The sequence below is a fragment of the Chrysochloris asiatica genome, unplaced genomic scaffold (assembly GCF_000296735.1).
Source record: "Chrysochloris asiatica unplaced genomic scaffold, ChrAsi1.0 scaffold00046, whole genome shotgun sequence".
NCBI classification, from domain to species: domain Eukaryota; kingdom Metazoa; phylum Chordata; class Mammalia; order Afrosoricida; family Chrysochloridae; genus Chrysochloris; species Chrysochloris asiatica.
Genome location: NW_006408564.1, coordinates 734,318 through 752,356, shown reverse-complemented (window position 1 = coordinate 752,356; position 18,039 = coordinate 734,318). Strand labels below are relative to the sequence as shown.

General features: G+C 41.0%; 2 protein-coding genes across 2 annotated transcripts in view; one reads left to right on the top strand and one right to left on the bottom strand.

The window, feature by feature from the left end:
* Nucleotides 1-10,808, top strand: part of ACTR8 (ARP8 actin-related protein 8 homolog (yeast)) — a 63,144-nt gene extending 52,336 nt beyond the window's left edge. Inside the window, exons 8-13 of the mRNA XM_006862054.1 lie at nucleotides 3,212-3,365; nucleotides 4,277-4,372; nucleotides 5,055-5,195; nucleotides 6,764-7,028; nucleotides 8,523-8,686; nucleotides 10,362-10,808. Of these exons, the coding sequence (XP_006862116.1) occupies nucleotides 3,212-3,365; nucleotides 4,277-4,372; nucleotides 5,055-5,195; nucleotides 6,764-7,028; nucleotides 8,523-8,686; nucleotides 10,362-10,505 (964 nt within the window). The 3' untranslated portion in view covers nucleotides 10,506-10,808. The remainder of the gene's footprint in view (nucleotides 1-3,211; nucleotides 3,366-4,276; nucleotides 4,373-5,054; nucleotides 5,196-6,763; nucleotides 7,029-8,522; nucleotides 8,687-10,361) is intronic.
* Nucleotides 10,809-14,484: 3,676 nt separating this feature from the next.
* IL17RB (interleukin 17 receptor B) overlaps nucleotides 14,485-18,039 on the bottom strand; it is a 26,536-nt gene continuing 22,981 nt past the window's right edge. Inside the window, exons 10-11 of the mRNA XM_006862117.1 lie at nucleotides 17,226-17,324; nucleotides 14,485-15,026 (exon numbers count right to left, since the gene is read on the bottom strand). Of these exons, the coding sequence (XP_006862179.1) occupies nucleotides 14,485-15,026; nucleotides 17,226-17,324 (641 nt within the window). The remainder of the gene's footprint in view (nucleotides 15,027-17,225; nucleotides 17,325-18,039) is intronic.

Below are 18,039 nucleotides of genomic sequence, written 5' to 3'. Positions count from 1 at the left end.
TTTTTTTTTTTTTCATAGAACCCAGCTTCTTAGATTAGTCAGCATACAGGTTGAATCACTATGGTGAAAGAATACAACCCTGTCACACACTTTTCTTAATTTTAAAACATTCAGTGTTCCCATGTTCTGTTTGAACAGCTGCCTCTTGGCCTATGTACAGATTCCTGAGTACAATTAAGTGTCCCGGAATGCTCATACTTCGCAATATTGTCCATAGCTTGTCATGATCCACACAACAGAAAGCCTTTGCATAGTCAATAAAGCACAGGTAAACATCTTTCTGATATTCTATTTTCAGCTTAGATCCACTGGACATCAGCAATGGTATCCCTCATTCCATGGGCTCTTCTGAATCTGGCTTGAACCTCTGGAAGTTCTCTGTCGATGTATGATTGTAGCTGTTTCTGTATTACCTTCAGCAAAACTTCACTTGCATGAGATATCAAAGAGATTGTTCGATGATTTCCTCATTCCGTTGGGCCACCTCTCTTTGGAATGGGCACAAATATGGATCTCTTCCAGTCAGTCAGCCAGATAGTTGTCTTCCACATTTCTTGGCAGAGATTAGTGAGTGCCTCCTGTGCCACCTCACTTTCTTGAAGATATCAATTTTTATTCATTCCATCAATTCCTGGTGCTTTGTTCTTTGCCAATTCCTTCAATGCACTTTGGACTTCCTCCCTAAGTCTCACTGGCTCTTTATCATATGCTACCTCTTGAAATGATTGAACATTAACCATTTCCTTTTGGTACACTGACTCTGTGTATTCCTTCCATCTTGATGCTTTCTGCATCATTCAATAATTTGCCCAGAGAATCTTTCAATAATGAAAGTTGAGGCTTGAATTTTTTCTTCAGTTCCCTCAGCTTCAGAAATGCTGAGCGTATTCTTCTTTTTCAGTTTTCTGATTCCAGATCTTTGCACATATGATTGTAATATTGGTTTTATTTTCTCAAGCTGATCTTTGAAATTTTCTGTTCAGCTCTTGGACCTCCTCATTTCTTCCATTTGCTTTAGCATCTCTACGCTCGAGAGCAAGTTTCAGCGTCTCTTCTGACATCCAATTGACCTTTTCCTTCTTGTCTTATCAATGACTTTTGCTTTCTTCCTCTATGATGTTCTTGATGTCATCCCACAACTCTTCTGGTCTTCGCTGTTTAGTGTTTAATGCATCAAATCTGTTCTTCAGATGGTCTCTAAATTCAGGTGGGATAAATTCAAGGTCATATTTTGGCTCTCGTGAACTTGTTTTCATTTTCTTCAGCTTCAGTTTGAATTTGTGTATGAGTAATTGATGGTCTGTTCCACAATCTGCCCTTGGCCTTGTTTTCACTGATGATATGGAGCTTTTCCATCTTCTCTTTCTGCAGATGTACTCAGTTTGATTTCTATGTAATCCATCTGGTGAGGTCAATGTGTATAGTCTGTTATGCTATCTGAAGCAGGTATTTGAAATGAACAAATCATTGGTTTTGCAGAATTCTATCGCATGATCTCCAGAGTCATTTCTATCAACATGGCCATATTTTCCAACTACTGATCCTTCCTCTTTGCTCCCAACCTCTGCATTCCAATCACCAGTAATGATCAATACGTCTTGATTGCATGTTTGACCCATAGCGACCCTGTATAGAGTTTCTGAGGAGCTGCTGGTGAGCTTCAACCACTTGCAACTTCAAATGGTATTGTAGTCTGGCGCATTAATCCACACTGGGACTCCTATAGGCCCCCCCATTTTATGTAGCCAGTGTTGATAAGTTGCCTGTTCCTATCAACCCTGTATACAGAGGGGATAGGATTGATATTAGATGTGAAGACTCCTTCCCTCTCCATTGGTTTTTTGAACTACTATGGTGGTCGTGGTGTGGTGTGCCATGGGGTCGGTTCTGACTCATAGCAACCCTGTACAGGTTTTCTGAGGCTGTAAATCTTTACAGGAGCAGAAAGCCTCATCTTTCTCCCACAGAACAGCTGGTAGTTTCGAACTTCTGACCTTAAGGTTCACTGCCAGTGAAGGTCATATCGTTGCAATTTACATTTGCTTTCTATATCAAACTTCTTTATTCTAGTTGAGTTGTGATCATCAAGCCATCGAATCTAGGTCACATAGGTAGTACTGTCTGCAAGTTTGGGCATTCTCATGTATCTCCCTTCACGTTGTATCAGCTGAAGTCTTCACTTTTACCTCTTGCCCACCGTGGCTAGGTCATTGTCCATGGACTCAGGAGTTCCCAGGTCTCCTCAGACTTTGGACCAACCAGCCCTTGCTCTTCTCTCTCTCGTCTCAAGGCTGGCAGGATTATATGGAACATGGTTGAACTCAGCCCATGTCTTCGTTACTGACTTTCCCCCACTTCCACTCACAAATAGACCAGTACAATCACCAGTTAACTTACATGCCTGCTCGTGTGTTCCCTTTGCGTTTCAGTCTTGTAAGGAGTGGTTTGTCCTGAAGAGACTTGATGGCTCCCAGGCGAACAGGTTGTTTGTTCTTGTAATAGCCAGTCTGCTGGGTTTTTTGGTTTTGTTTTTTCCTGCTGGTCTTTCTTTCAAGAAGTATTTTCTGTGCCTCCAGACACGCTGGGTTGGTCTGCATGTCCTTTCGTGTGGTAATGTCCCACCTCAGAAGGTTCTAGATAAGGCTCAGGATTCCACCTAAGGTCCTGTACGCTACAGAGACTCAACAAGAAGCTTACTTCACTGGGCAAGTTCTAGAACTCCTTTTAGGTAGTTCCATTCAGTTATAGACTGAAGATGGGCTTAGACGTTTACTGTAATCATGTTGCCCACAAAGTTTTTGAAGCCCTCTTATAGTCGTTTATCCAAGAAAGGTAAGTTAGTGGGCAGAGTTTCCTTTCAGCTTTTCTCCTCTATGGTGACAGTGCCTGACACCTGTGTACGCTCATGCAGACTCTTATACAGTTCTCATAAAGTAAAGGTACTGAGAAACAAGCTGAATCCAGTAATGTATATTCAGGGTCTTAAGATACTCTTTTGCAAACAACATGATCCCTTCTAGGTGTCCCAACAGTGGTTTTTGCTAGAGTACGTTCCCTGACTCCCATCCATCCATTCTGTACTTTCACTCTGGTCCCATCTTAACAAGAAATGTTTCAGGAAACCCACTGTGTTTCACTATGGATAATTGAAATACCCTTTGCACTTTCCTAACCAACAGATGAGCCATCTGCCCTTTTCTCTAAACTCTAGGCTCTGTCTGGCTTATGGGGGATCTGATGTGTCTAGATGTTTCTACTGGCTCATGCAGCGAGCTGGATTCCCATACAGAGAATGCCAGCTAACCAACAAAATGGATTGCCTTCTTCTGCAGCACCTTAAAGAAACGTTTTGTCATTTAGATCAGGTGGGAGCAAAACCGTTATTACTAGTTATTTTTGTTTCTCTGAAAAATGTGATATGTATCATGTACTTAACAATTTAAAAAATTTTATGTTGCCATTTTCAACATAAAGCTATGATGAAGTTCTTGAGGAATAATGGGAGTTTGTGGGAAAGAGCAGAGCAGTGAGGATGTGTCTCAAACTCTGGAAAAGACCTCATTATTTTAGGATAGAGAGTTTATTAGATTTCTCTCTCCTTAGGAGTCTGACCTTTCTGGTAAAGGATGAAGATAAGCCTTTAGAAGTAATGAATAGTAAAAGGTAAATATATAGGTACAGACATCTAATAAAAATGCATAACTTGTAACATACCACCTTCTTAGTTTAGTAATAAAATCAGTGCTAATTACTGATAGAGATGGAGTCAAGTCCTGGTGTGGCATTGTAGGATAAGCATTGAACTGCTAATCGCAAGGTCATTGGTTCAAACCCACCAGCTGCTCCTTGGAAACCTTATACTAGGATAGCTGTGAGTTGGAACTGAATTGATAATATTAACAACATGGATTTCTACCTTTTTATACTTTTTGTTTTAGTCTTTAAATAAAATCTTTTCCAAGTAAAATAATTCAGTATCCAAAAAAAAAAAAAAAATTAGTAATCGAAGGGAATTTGTTTATTGATGTGGATCATTAGTTACTATATATTGATAATGAGGGAAACAAATGCAGGTGGTCGAAGTTTCAGAAACAAAAAAAGGAAGCAAGGTGTAACTAAACTCTTGCTTTATTAAGTTACAGTGAATGTGATAGAAAGTTATAGGGCAGCCTTTTTATAGGTAAGATTTAGGTGATGGAAAGGTTTAAATAAGCATCATTTGCAGCATTTTCATGTATTTGTACTGATTCATTGACTGCATCTTTCCTGCAATCAGGATATATCTGGGCTTCAGGACCATGAATTTCAGATACGACATCCTGATTCCCCAGCCCTGCTTTACCAGTTCCGATTAGGAGATGAGAAACTTCAGGTACCATTGGGAGTATTCTTCATGTGTAGAAAGGAGGCAATCCAGGTTCAATCAGACTGAAAGAATATGTGCTTGCCTGAACCCTCTTGATAATCAGAATAACATACGGTTTTACATGATCCGCTAAACAGCATTTAAGCAATTGATTTAGTACTGTGATTAGAACAGAGCTGGGGGCCATCTTTTTTAATTAGCCACTGTGTTATAAGTTCTTATTTTGAGAGAGACACTGTTCTTAATAGGGGATTATAGATTGCTAGAGTTCTGGTAGCGTAGTGGTTACGAATCGGGCTGCGAACCTTAAGGTCAGCAGTTCGAAACTACCAGCCGTTCCGCGGGAGAAAGATGAGGCTTTCTGCTCCCGTAAAGATTTGCAGCCTTGGAAACCCTGTGCAGGGTCACTATGAGTCGGAATCGACTACATGGTACTTAACAACAACAATAGGCACTTATTTTATACTTAGTTTTAGACTTCTCTAACCTTGTGTTGTATCATATCACCCATTCAGTTGGCTGATAAGTGTCTCCTGCCTGGCCCATCGTGCACCAAAGGGAATGCTGCTCAGTGTTACTGATAAGCTATGACCTGTTAGTTTTGATTTTGGAAGAACAAAGTTTAGTGAGATCCATTTTCTCAAGAGGCAGTATCTTTTGTTGATCACTCTTACCCTTCCATACACAGGCTCCAATGGCTTTGTTCTACCCAGCAACATTTGGAATTGTGGGACAGAAAATGACAACTTTGCAGCACAGGTCCCAGGGTGATCCCGAGGACCCTCATGATGAACATTACCTACTGGCCACTCAGAGCAAGCAGGAACAGGTGTGCAGTAGTCCTGGGGTGTGAGGAGACAGTTTTGTCCCTAAAGAAGGAGTTTGCTCATAATTAATACATTATTAAAATCATTGTAATTTTATAGCCTGCTAATAATGGTGATGAATCGGGCTGCGAACCTTAAGGTCAGCGGTTCGAAACTACCAGCTGTTCCGTGGGAGAAAGATGAGGCTTTCTACTCCCGTAAAGATTTACACCCTCGGAAACCCTATACAGGGTCGCTATGGGTCGGAACCGACTTGATGGCACATAACAACAACAACAATAATGTTGATATTGCTTTAGAACTACAGAGTCGCTTTGAACCGCAGTCCAAGCTCATGAGCTGTTCCTCAGAAACACTATACAGGGTTGTTAGGGGTTGGAATTGAGTTAAAGGCACTCACCAACCACAACAAAATGAATTGAAGTCTAAATTTAAAATCTGGATTACAGATTTATTTACTCAGCTGATATGCATACAGAGTTCAAAATGTAAATTTTAATTTAATGGAGATACTTCCATTTGGTCCATATGATTTACTTAACATTATAAACTTTTGAATGCAGGTGGGGGGGGGCGGGGGGGCCCCCCATGAATAACTTTCAGACAGCTATTTGTTCTTTAATATGGAAGTTTGCCCTCACTTTGAACCAGCACTCACAACAAATTTTTCATTGCAATCACCTTCACTTGCAACAATTGCAACATTTAAATCAAGAGAACAAGGCTTCTAGCCTTTTCTTGTGCTAAAATAATGCTAAATAAGAACCATGTTAATGCTTTGGACTGCAAGGTCAGCAGTTCAAGCTCACCAGCCCTATACAGAGCATTGTGGGTCGGGTCGGAACCAACCCGAAGGCACTTTACAGCAACAAGAATCATATACACATGGTCCAACTTGCCTACAGATTCTAAAAGGCACATGAATGGACCTCGTTTGTAACCTGGGGTTGCCTGTATTTTTCCAGTAATAAGTATTTTCAGTAATATTTAACATATTTTTTAATTGTAATGTGAAAGAGGTGTGACTTAGGCTGAATTTCTTTGTCCACAGCTAATTGCAGTAATAGAATGTTTGATGAAGGGATACAAATTAAACTCCTTCACAGCTAATGAAGAAGCAGCAGCTCATGAGAGAGTAGAAAGAACAGAACACTATTAACATTTTCTAGTCTTTGTTCCTGGCCCAGAGCCAACACAAGATGGTTAGATAGATAAGCTCTAAAATTCCATTAACGTACACTGGCCATGAATGGGCAGGGGAAGTCCTTCTATATTTACATTCCAATTCAAAATCTAACCAATGATAGTAAGGTCCTGAGACCTGCCCTGCCTGCCTCTGATGGCTGTGGAATTGTGGAAGCCTCCTGATCTTCTATAGATCAGCTCTCACTCCCGAGATATCTGGGGGTGAATTTGTATACTGTGGTGTAGTTCCTGTCTGCATTATACTACTAGGCCTTGTGTTAATAATGGTGGGGTTGATGGTGGGCATCTCACCTGAGGTTATCGGATTTATTATTGTTCAGTCATAGTCATGTCTTACTTTAATGTCCTTTTGATTGATTCAAAGTCTGCAAAAGCTACTGCTGACCGAAAGTCTGCATCCAAGCCCATTGGATTTGAAGGAGATCTTCGTGGCCAGCCCTCTGATCTTCCGGAAAGACTCCATTCCCAGGAGGTGGATTTGGGATCCTCCCAGGGAGACTGTCTGATGGCCGGCAATGATTCCGAGGAGGCTCTCACTGCACTGATGTCCAGAAAGACTGCCATCTCGCTCTTTGAAGGGAAAGCCCTGGGCCTAGATAAAGCGATCCTTCATAGCATAGACTGCTGTTGTAAGCACACTTTGGGAGACCAGACATGGGAAATTAAATTAATTCCTCCCGGCAGTTAAAGAACTATAAGCACATGCTTTGTGCTTTCACTGCCAACTGTTAGGATTGCGCACCTAAACCCCTGCCATTAAGTCAATTCCAATCCATAGTAACCCTTTAGGATAGAGTAGAATTGCTCCTTAGAGTTTCCCAAGGCTGTGCGTCTTTACGGGAGCAGTCAGCCTCATCTTTCTCTTTTAGAGCAATTGGTAGGTTTTAAACCAACTTTGCAATTAGCAGCCCAGTGCTTAACCCACATCACCAGGACTCCTTGATAGGAATATAGTAGTGAGGAGATAAAACTGATTCCTTGCCTTATTGTGTATACAGCCTAGTGGTGTTGGTTGTAACATGCCTTTGAGTCTGTTGTGACTCATGTCGATCCTGTATAAAGTTTCTGAGACTAAAACTTTATGGGAGCAGAAAGCCCTATCCTCCTTCTTAGGAGAGGCTGGTGGATTCGAACTGCTGACCATACAGTTAGCAGCCCAATGCATATACCACTATATTTCCAGAGCTCCTTATACAGTGGTGAAGGAGTCCAAAATAAGTCACTAATTAGGTCCCATCGAGTCGTCACCGACTCATAGCAACCCTGTGCATGAAAGAATGAAACACTGCTTGGTCCTGGACTAATATCACAATCATTGTTAAGCCTGAGCCCATCACTGCTGCCACTGTGCCATCCTTCTCATTTGGGATCTTTTTTTCTCCCACCCTCCACTTCACCAAACATGTTGTCTTTCTCCAGAGATTGGTCCCTCCTGATAATATGTCCAAAGTATGACATGTGCAGTGATACACAAGTGAAATTAAAACTAGCAGATGCTACAGATTAGAATTAAAAGGGGCTGGCTGTGAGAGCTTCTACTTTAGAGATTTTTACTAACTAGTGGAGTCCTGGTATGGTACTGTAGGATGAGCACTAGACTGCTAACCACAAGATTGGTGGTCCATACTCATCAACTGCTCCTCAGAAACCCTGTACGCAGTCGCTATGAGTTGGAACTGACTCAGTGACACTTAACAACAGCAGGGGAAAGTATGGAGGGCAAGAGGCAGGGAAGGCTTCATTGAAGAAGAGCCACCTGAGAGAGATTTAAGGGAATGAATTGGGGCCAGCCAGTAGTACATGGGTGTAGCTTTCCAAGCAGAGGAAGAAGCTTGTGAAGAGCACTGTCATAGAAGAACAGCTAGCTGATGGACGTGAGAATAAGACTTGAGAAGTGGGTGAAATGTCCAAAATTGGACTTCAAGTTGGATCTTAAATTCTTTGAGAGTAAGAATGGGCAGGTTAGGGCATGAAGACAACAGCATGCTCACTTTTGTGCTTTGCAGGGTCATTTGGGCTGTAGTGTTGAGGATGGGTTAGAGGCTATTGTAGTTGATTACTTAACTTAGGGTAGTAGTGGATATGGAGGCAATGTTTCAAAGGATTATTAATTGTCTTTTCAGCATCTGATGATACCAAAAAGAAGATGTACAGTTCCATCCTGGTGGTGGGAGGTGGTTTGATGTTTCATAAAGCTCAAGAATTCCTGCAGCATAGAATACTCAACAAAATGCCACCTTCATTCAGGAGAATTATTGAAAATGTGGATGTGATTACAAGACCTAAGGTGTGTTGATTCGTGATGCAAAGTGGACTGTATGTAAATGAAACCACCTCTGATTCTTGTAACTGTAATATGTGTGGGCTTGTGACTTGAGAGTTGTTGAGGGATTGACTCAGGTGGAAAACTTACTTTCAGTAGGTCAGATAGGGTAGAAGGGACTCTGATCTAGGAGTGGTGGCCCCTGTTGTGCTCTCCAGGCTAGCGTGCTCTACTGCTGCCTATGTAAAAGAAGCAGATAGATGGGACAGGGAGAAGACTGGCTTCTCATGCACTGATCTCTACAACAGTTCCGTTTTTGTTTCTCTCATACAATGGCAAGTCAAAAAGTTTGCTACTTTAAAAAAAAGATATTACTACTAGGGTTGGAATTGATTCAACGGCACTTAACAACAACTAGGCTTCCAGTTCTCCCATGCACAGGTTTATTCCAAAGGAAACATTTTTAAACATGTCTCTGTGATCCATAGATGACTGCAGAGAAGTTCTCTTAGTAGTAAAGTTGTCTTTGTCTCACAAGAGTGCCTTCTGAAAAAGGTCCAACCAAAACAATCACTTTCATAGTGGGGATCTGCTGGGCCAATTCAAGGACTGCTCAGAAGGTTATGGTGACTGTTTTTAGAATCACAAGGGGGCAGTCTTAACAGATTTTATTTTCTCAAAGGACACAGGACAATTAAGGGGCTTATTAGGAAAAAGTTTTAAGAAAATTGAAAACTGCATTGGTGAGAAAAAAGCCAGTTACACTGAGAAATTGTTTATTATCCTAATAGTGCACCTGCTCATTCTTGCAAGGACTAGCTTATGAGAATTTTGTTGGGAAACCTTACCCCATCCACCATACAGCCCTGATAGGGCCCCTTCAGATTTATTCTTCTCCCTAGAGCTCAAAAGCATTTCAAAGGAACATGATTTGAGTCTCTCAGGGATGCCTAAACTGCCCTTTTGACATGTAAATGGAAGAGTACTGAATTCTTCAATAAAGAGTTAAGTACCAACAAGTTAGATTCAAAACTAGCTAGTGGTCCAGGAAGTTAGAGAGATGGAACCACCTTCAGCTGTGTATAGACCTACATGGAGGATATATTGAGAAACAATAGTATCATATTTTGGTATTTTTGTTTTTAAAAAGTTTCTGTGATTTTATACCAATAGTTTGACTTACCCTTGTATTGAGGAGTAGTCCTGGTGTGGCATTGTAGGATAATGTGTAGGACTGCAAGGTCAATTTGAATTTTAAGGTCAGTGGTTCAAACCCACCAGCTGCTTCTCGGAAATCCTACACAGGGTCGTTATGGGTCGGAACTAACTCGGCACTTAACAAGTGGTCCCTGGACTAGATGGTCTTCAAGGACTTTTTTGACTTGGAAGTATCTTGGGGAATGATCTTCCTTGAGGGATGGATTGTGGGGATCTGTATCTCTTAAACTTCAAAATAAGCTATTTATACACATTACTGCCTTTAGATCCCATTTGTGCAACAGTTGTCTAAGAAGTAGCTTCATTAATAAAAAGTTTTCTTATTTGAAATGCATGTAGTTTCAAAGGTGCTCTGTCATGCATGTTGAAAAGCTGGCTTATTGCGTATTGGTGGGGCAGGCCCCCTCTCCCCTAGTTCACATAAATTATGTATGTATTTGGAATTATTTGTTTATGCTGAAAATCCTTATCACTTCTTTAGGACATGGATCCCCGGCTGATTGCATGGAAAGGAGGGGCAGTATTAGCTTGTTTAGACACGACACAGGAACTGTGGATTTATCAGCGAGAATGGCAGCGGTTCGGTGTCCGCATGTTACGAGAGCGAGCTGCCTTTGTGTGGTGAGATGGAGAAAGTTATTTGAAGACAAAAACCCTCATGCCTTCATGGTGTAAAAGGCTGACAGAATATGCGTATTTTAACGTCATTAGCCTCAGTGGAAAAGAAATTAATTCCAACCTTATTTTGAGAATAAGACATTGATTTGAAATTTTAACCTGCTTTTGTACTCAGGACAATTAAGAATAAATCCAAATTTACTCTTCACTTATATACTCTCCTACTCCTTTCTCAGGATCTTATAAATCCTCCAAAGATGTCACATGTTGCTGTTGAACAGATCTCATGTGTTGAAGTCATCATTAAGTTATGTCCTGGTGTGATGATGTAGGATAAGCACTCAGCAGCAAGGTCAGCAGTTTAAACTCACCAGCTGCTCTTTAACCCTATCTGAACTGACTTCAGAAGTGTCATTAAGCTCTGTCATGCAAGCAGAAGTGTGAGGCTTGTGTCTGGCTCAGCCATTCCCCCTTTGTCTAGTACTACTGCCGTTAGATGTTATTTATGCACATAGAAATATGAGCCATGTGTCCTCTTGGAATTACAAACAGGAAAATTTTCTTTTTTTCCTTTCCTTCTGTTGAGAACAAAAAGACTGGGATCCATTCATGTGTAGATTTTTTAAAGCATAGATTTAAGGCTGGGATGGCTTTTGTCATGTGCCATGCTCTAGGTTGGGCTTGGGGAGAGTAAACAATTATTTGACCAACACAGAATAAAAGAAGAAAAGGATGTCTTGTTTCCTTTCTAAGCCAAAACAAATAATATAGGTATGATTTAGTTAACATGAATTATATAAGCTACTTAACTAAACTTTCATTACTTCTGACTTAATCATTAAGACCCCAAATTTCTCTTTACCTTGAAGAACCAAGTGAATGTGTTTAGAATTTATTGTGATCAGTATGATCATTTGACCAAAGAAAATAACATAGGTAATTACTATCACCTGTGGCCTAAGCCTTTCGTGAGGTTTCCAAGTCCCCAGCAAAATGAGAAGGCACCGTACTGAGTCAGTCATGGGAGGTGAGGGAGAATGTGATTCCTATCACACTCACTGTTAGCTCACAGTGAAAGATTAAAGCAAAGGAGGAGAAAAGCTGGTGAATGGAATATAGAGATAGGATAGTCAGAAATCTTAGGACAAGGAGAAACGCTTATAGCTCTTGAACATTTTACATACATCGAGTGTCCTATTGGACCGTAAGGTCAGTGGTTCAAACTCAATACCACTCCTCAGAAATCCTATCAGGGTCTCTGTGAGATGGTCTCTACTTGATGGCACTTAACATATCTGCTCAGTAGGTTTGGAACAGAGTCCATCAATATAGCAAAATAATTTCAACTTGCTAATACCATTTTTGGATGTGTGCCTTCTATTTAAAAGCTATGTTTTATGTTTTTGCTTTTAATTTCTTTGTAAAACCTATACAATGTTTGTAGGCTGTTTAAACACAATTTTACTTTTGGCTAGGATCCTGGTGTGGCGCTGTGGGATAATGTAGTAGGGACTGCAAGATCAGTTGTACCGTAAGGTCAACAGTTTAAATTCACCAGCTGCTCCTCGGAAACCCTATACAGGGTCACTGTGAACCGGAACTAACTTGATGGAACTTAACTTATATCCAAGAAGTCCAGGTGTGGTGCTGTGGAGTAAGTACTGGACTGGTACCCACAGAGTCAGCGGTTCAAACCCACCAGTCTCTCCCTAGAAACCATTTGCCAAGATCACTATGCATTGGAACCGACTTAGCACTTAATCTATATCCTAAAGTATATTTCTATTTATAATAGCTTTTCATGTAACATACTGCTCTTGTAACTGGTATGTGGTAATTCATATGAAGTTAGATTCTGATTTAAGTTTTGACATAAGCCGTATCTGTCTGATCTTACTAGCGCTTGCTATTAAGTGCTGTCAGGTCAGTTCTGACTCAGTGACCCTCTATAGGGTTTCCAAGAAGCAGGTGGTGGGTTTGAACTGACTTTGTGGTTAGCAGTCCAGTGCTTATTCTACAGTGCCACACCAGGAGTCCCTACTAGCACTTACAGCACCATGAAAACATCATGACAGGTAAGTAGTAAGTAGAAACCTTGTCTCAGCCTTTACTAAGTATCACAAGCTAGACAACAAGGTGAGTTTTCACTCTGCTTCTCTACTTGAGTTTTATTTTATGTGTAAGACATGCATTGGGAGTGGCACTGTCATTTAGGCTAATTTGTAAATATTTTAACAATCATCTGAAACTGATCTTCACCAAAACAGGTTCTGTACTCGGCTATGTGGGAAAAACCAGCATACTTTAAAAAAATCTACAAAAAGTACATTTTTATGACCACTACATAAAAGGTCCTCTTAGGAAAAAAGAAGATTTAAAATAGCACATACCTTTGTGTTCTGTCAGTCAACAGTAGTGTCTTTCTTTTGCTTAAGTAAATCATTTACACTTATCAAAAGATAAATCACCTCAGGAAGCCTAATTTTAACTTAACAAGAATTAATGTTGTTTTGAACATTAAAAACTGAAAACTCTGACAGTGTCCTCTATTAGGTAACTTATGTTGGTCTCTGAAGGTCATGTATTTTGCACAAAGTTCGTATAGGACATAGCTCTAGTTCTGTATCATTTGATCAATAAAGGTGGGTTCCGTTCTTTATTCCCTACTTTAATTATCTTAAAAATGAAGATAGAGGGTTTTTCACCTAAGAAAAAAAGTGGAGTCATGGGGTGGCACTGTAGGCTAAGCATTGAACTGCTACCTGGAAGATCAACAGTTCAAACCCACCAGCCAATCCTCAGAAACCCTGTACAGGTTTGCCTTGAGTTGGAACCAACTAGGTGGCATTTAACAACAAATAGTGATTTAGAGCAAAGGCTTCTGTGGTGCAGTGAATTACTTAATGTCTTTTCTAGTCAGGGTCTTTGTAAACTACCCCTAATGATTTGCTGATGGATCTGGGTAAGAAAAGGTGGAGGAAGATGCTGACGGATTACATGATTAAGTTGTGAGTGATTGTTAACAGGTTAATTGTGATTGTAAAAGCTTTGGAACTCTAATATGAATATAAAATGAGCCAGCTCAGAAGGAGGGGCAGGGGAGAGGTTCTCACTACCATCAAGGAAGAAGAACCAGGAAGGAGTGTGTCCTTTGGACTTCAAGATCCCTGCGCATTGAACTTCTCTTAACTCGAGAGACAAAGAGTTGTGGCATCTAAAGAGTGCTAGAGGACTGGAAGCAGTAGAATCAAGAGCCAAAGCCTGAGATAGAGCCGTGAACTCCCTGGCCCACAAAGCAAGTAAAGCTGAGTTCCACTTGTGGAGTGCGATGTTAATTGGGGAGTTAGGTTTGCTGACTCATGGAGCTAGACTTTAGTGCCTTTAGACTAAGGCTTATACAAGAGTGAAATGCATTTTGGGTATATTAACAGCAGCCCAGAAGAGCTTTATAACACTGGCCAAACAGCTAGAGGCCTTGTCGGCTGAGGAGAGGCTGTCCTAACTGGAAGACCCTGAGTTTAACCTATTAACTTCCCTGATAGATCCTTAACTGTGAATATGGTGTCTGAGTTCTCTGTGGCCACTGTAATGAATTACCAAACCCAGCTTAGAGTGCTATGGGAGGGATGGTTGCCAGCTTAGAGTGCTGTTGGAGGGATGGTTGGTGCCATACTTTTGCAGCTTGGTATTTGCTCATTAAATTTACTGTTACCAAGTTATCCAGTGCTACCTACATCCAGTGCATGGTGTTTGGCTGGAAGATGCTTTATCACAATGTTATCAAAATGGTTGTGGTTGTGGACTTACAGAGTTTTTAGATATAAAATTGATTTAATATAAATTTAATTTCAAATTTTTTCCCTACAAATAACCTTTGTATAATAAGCTTCAAGATATCCACATGCTTTCTTCCTTAGAAAGGGAAACATGGTAACATAGGAAGGCTCCAATAGCTCTTGTTCCTTGTGGGCGTCCCACGAACAGGATCAGCAGTTGTGGCAGGCTTGTGACTTCTTCCTTGCTGACACATGCTGCTTGATATGAAGTTCTTTGCAGAAAACAGTGGCGTCCTTCATGAGGCAGTACTTGGGGCAGACATTGAGTGCGTTGTAATCTTCTTTAGTTTCTGTCTCTCTAAAGTAGACCACCATGTATTTGTGTGGACACGTGGAGCTTGTTAGGTCACTGCAGAAGAGGTTGAAGGCAAGAGGGAACAGGTCTTGGGAGTTCTCACTGGAAGTGCTCTCACTCTTGCAACAGGCATCACACATGGTATTGACATCATTGGACAGCAGGAAGATTACTTTATCCACTGCTTTCTTCTGAGTGGTAAGCCACTGTACTGGGCCCATTTCGGCTATTTTCTTTTTCTGCCACTTTTCTAGAATGACCTCACTTCTGCATTGGTTTTGAAGAAATTCAGTGAAGTAACAAACCGTGTGTTGGAAGCATATTTCAGATGGGTAGACCAGAAGAACCTTAGTGGGAGGCAGTAGTGTGGCTGCAGGAAAGGAAGTCTTAACCCTTTCTGTGGGGAACAAGAGCATTTGTTATCTGAACAGCAGGCATCTTTCACTCTAGTCCAAACTACTGTGGATACATGGTCCCTCGGAGAGACTTAAAACAACTGATCACCAGGGACCTTTGTTAACTGTGAAACAGGAAGGGAAATATCTCCAAAGTTTTTTTGAACACAGTGCCTGAAACACAGGCCCTTAAAGATGATTTGAAAGGTGTGTTTTCTTAAGTCCCTACAGACTCCTGGTGTGCACTCTAGGATCAGCACTGGACTGCATACCACAAGGTCGGCAGTTCAAACCCAACTCAACAGCACTTAACATCACTAAGGCTGTCTAGTGTTGCTTTAGTGATAGGAACTGCACTGCTTTAATGATGTTGTTGTTATGTGCCATGGAGTCAGGTCCGACTCATAGCGACCCTGTACAGGTTTCCAAGGCTGTAAATCTTTACGAGAGCAGAAAGCCTCATCTTTCTCCCGCGGAACAGCTGGTAGTTTCGAACTGCTGACCATGAGATTAGTAGCCCGATTCGTAACCACTATGCTACCAGAGCTCCTTAGGGACTTAGAAAAAATGCTGCTAACTAACTGCAGCGTCAGTGGTTCAAACCCACCACTCACTCCTTAGAAACCCTATATAGAGCCACTTTGAGTCAGAACCGACTGGAAGGCACTTAATTACTAAAGCAAGCCATACAGAAACTTTAGATTTAAAGTACTTTGTATTAGGTGGTGGTTGTAATTTTATTATATTTCATTTCAGAGTAAACAGCAAAAAATTACCTCTTCATGTCACATGTTTTGATTGAGTAAACTCATGTGTTTGTACCATCTTCTATCTGCAGGGGGTGGAATTTCCTTGTGTGGTTGTTAAGTGCCCTCAAGTTGGTTCAGTCTCATAGTGACCCTGTGTAGGGTTTCCAATGCTGGTAGGTATGAACAGTTCACCTGCAGTTAGCAATTCAGTGCTTATTCTACAGAGTTGAGTGGTACCACATTTCAAGCTCTGGTACTTAACTGTATAATTCTGCTTTATTCTGTCTTATAAAACAGAAACCACTGTAACTAATACAGATTGGACAGCATCAGTAAGATATAAACACACCTCAGAGAAAAGTTTGTCTTTCTTAGATTATCTACCACATATAAAGGAGCCCCGATGGTATAGTGAGTTAAGTACTGGGCTGCTAATCACAATATTGACAGTTCAAACCCACCAGGCACTCCAGAGAAAAATATGGCTGTCTACTCCATTAACGATTTGCAACCTAGTAAACTGTAAGGAGCAGTTCTATGCTCTCCTACAGAGTCATGATGAGTTGGAATTGACTTGATGGCAGTGGGTTTTTGATGGTCTACAACATTACAAATGGCTCAGGAGGGGCTTGTGTTTGCTTTTCTACATGTGCAGAAAGGAACCTTGGTGGTGCTGTAAGATGAGGACTGGGCTGCTAATCACAAGGGCAATGGTCCAAACCTACCAGCTTTGGAAACCCTGTGTAGGGGGAAAGATAAGGCTTCTCTTTTAAAGATGCACAGCCTTAGAATCCTACACAGGATCCCTGAGTCATCAGCAACTCCATGGCAGTGAGTGTGAGTTTTGGTTGGAATTGACTTGCTGGCAGTGGGTACATGTGGAGAAGGTGAAGCAGGTAATTTTGATATGTTTGTCTCTAGCTGTGTATCTACAAGGGGGCTTTAAAAAGTTCAAGAAAAAATAGAATTGAAAGGAGCTTATATAGACTCACGGGCAGAGGGTCTGAATATGTATATAAACACTGTGATTTTCATATTTAAATATTCAGCATTTTAACATTTTTAAGGACTCTAGAGGGCACATAAACCCACACTAATGCTTTGTTTAGGTCTTGGAAGAAGTATTTTTAAACAGTAGGAACTAGCATAGAATACCTACCACTGGTAATATACAGTTCAGTACTAACCATTTTTGTTCATTTCAGTACTTTGTGTAGATGCCTTAGTGGTAAAAATAAGACAGGTGTCACTTACTAGATTTAGAAGTCCTGATCCCTGATTGAACTTGGTGTAACTTGGTTGATGAGACTTAGTTATTATCAAACAGTTTTCTTAGGGCAGCTCTAAGCATTAAATAAATGCAGTCTAACTTGGGGAAATGCCAAAATGCCTCTGGATAAATCAGCTTTAAAACACTCAACACATTATTTAAGAATTGAAGTGTAACCCTACCGTGCCTCCGCAGTAGACAGATCCCAACCACGAGCACCCACATGGCCACGAGCAAAGCCAAGAGGAGGACAGGTAGCCAGCTTCCCAGCACCTTTCTGTCTGGAGAAAACAAAGCTTATTTACTTATAGAAAATGGAAAGCAAATTATCTCGTACTTGAAGAGTAAGACGTTTACTCTGTAGGCCTGTTGTTCAGTACTGTCAGGTTGGTTCAAACTTGAACGACCCTGTTGAAATCTAGATTCCTTTAAAACTAGGGTCAGTAGTTAGGTGTTTTCCATATTGTTTATTCCAAAGATGTGGCACCCCTGAGATGAAGAAATAGTCCTCTAAATGCATTTTGGTTTCTTACTTAATATTATTGTTTTCAGGTGCCACTGAGCTGACACTGATTCATAGTGACCCTATTTACAAAAGAAACAAACATTGCCGTTCTGGGCCAATGTCCCAGTTGTTACTATGCCTGAGCCCATTGCTGTTACCACTGTGCCAATCCAGCTCATTGGGGGTCTTCCTCTTTTTTCCTGACCCTCCACTTTACTCAACATGATACCCTTCTCCAGGGACTGGTCCCTCCTGACAATATGTCTGATGTATTCTGGCCATCCTGGCTTCCATGGAGCACTCTGGCTGTACTTCTTCCCAGATTTGTTTGTTCTTTTGGCAGTCCATAGTACTTTATATATTCTCCTCCAATACCATAACGCAAATACATCAATTCTTCTATGGTCTTCCGTATTCACTGTCCAACTTTCACATGCATACGAAGTTAATGAAAATACCATGGCTTGGCCCACAGAGGAGATAGTTAAAGA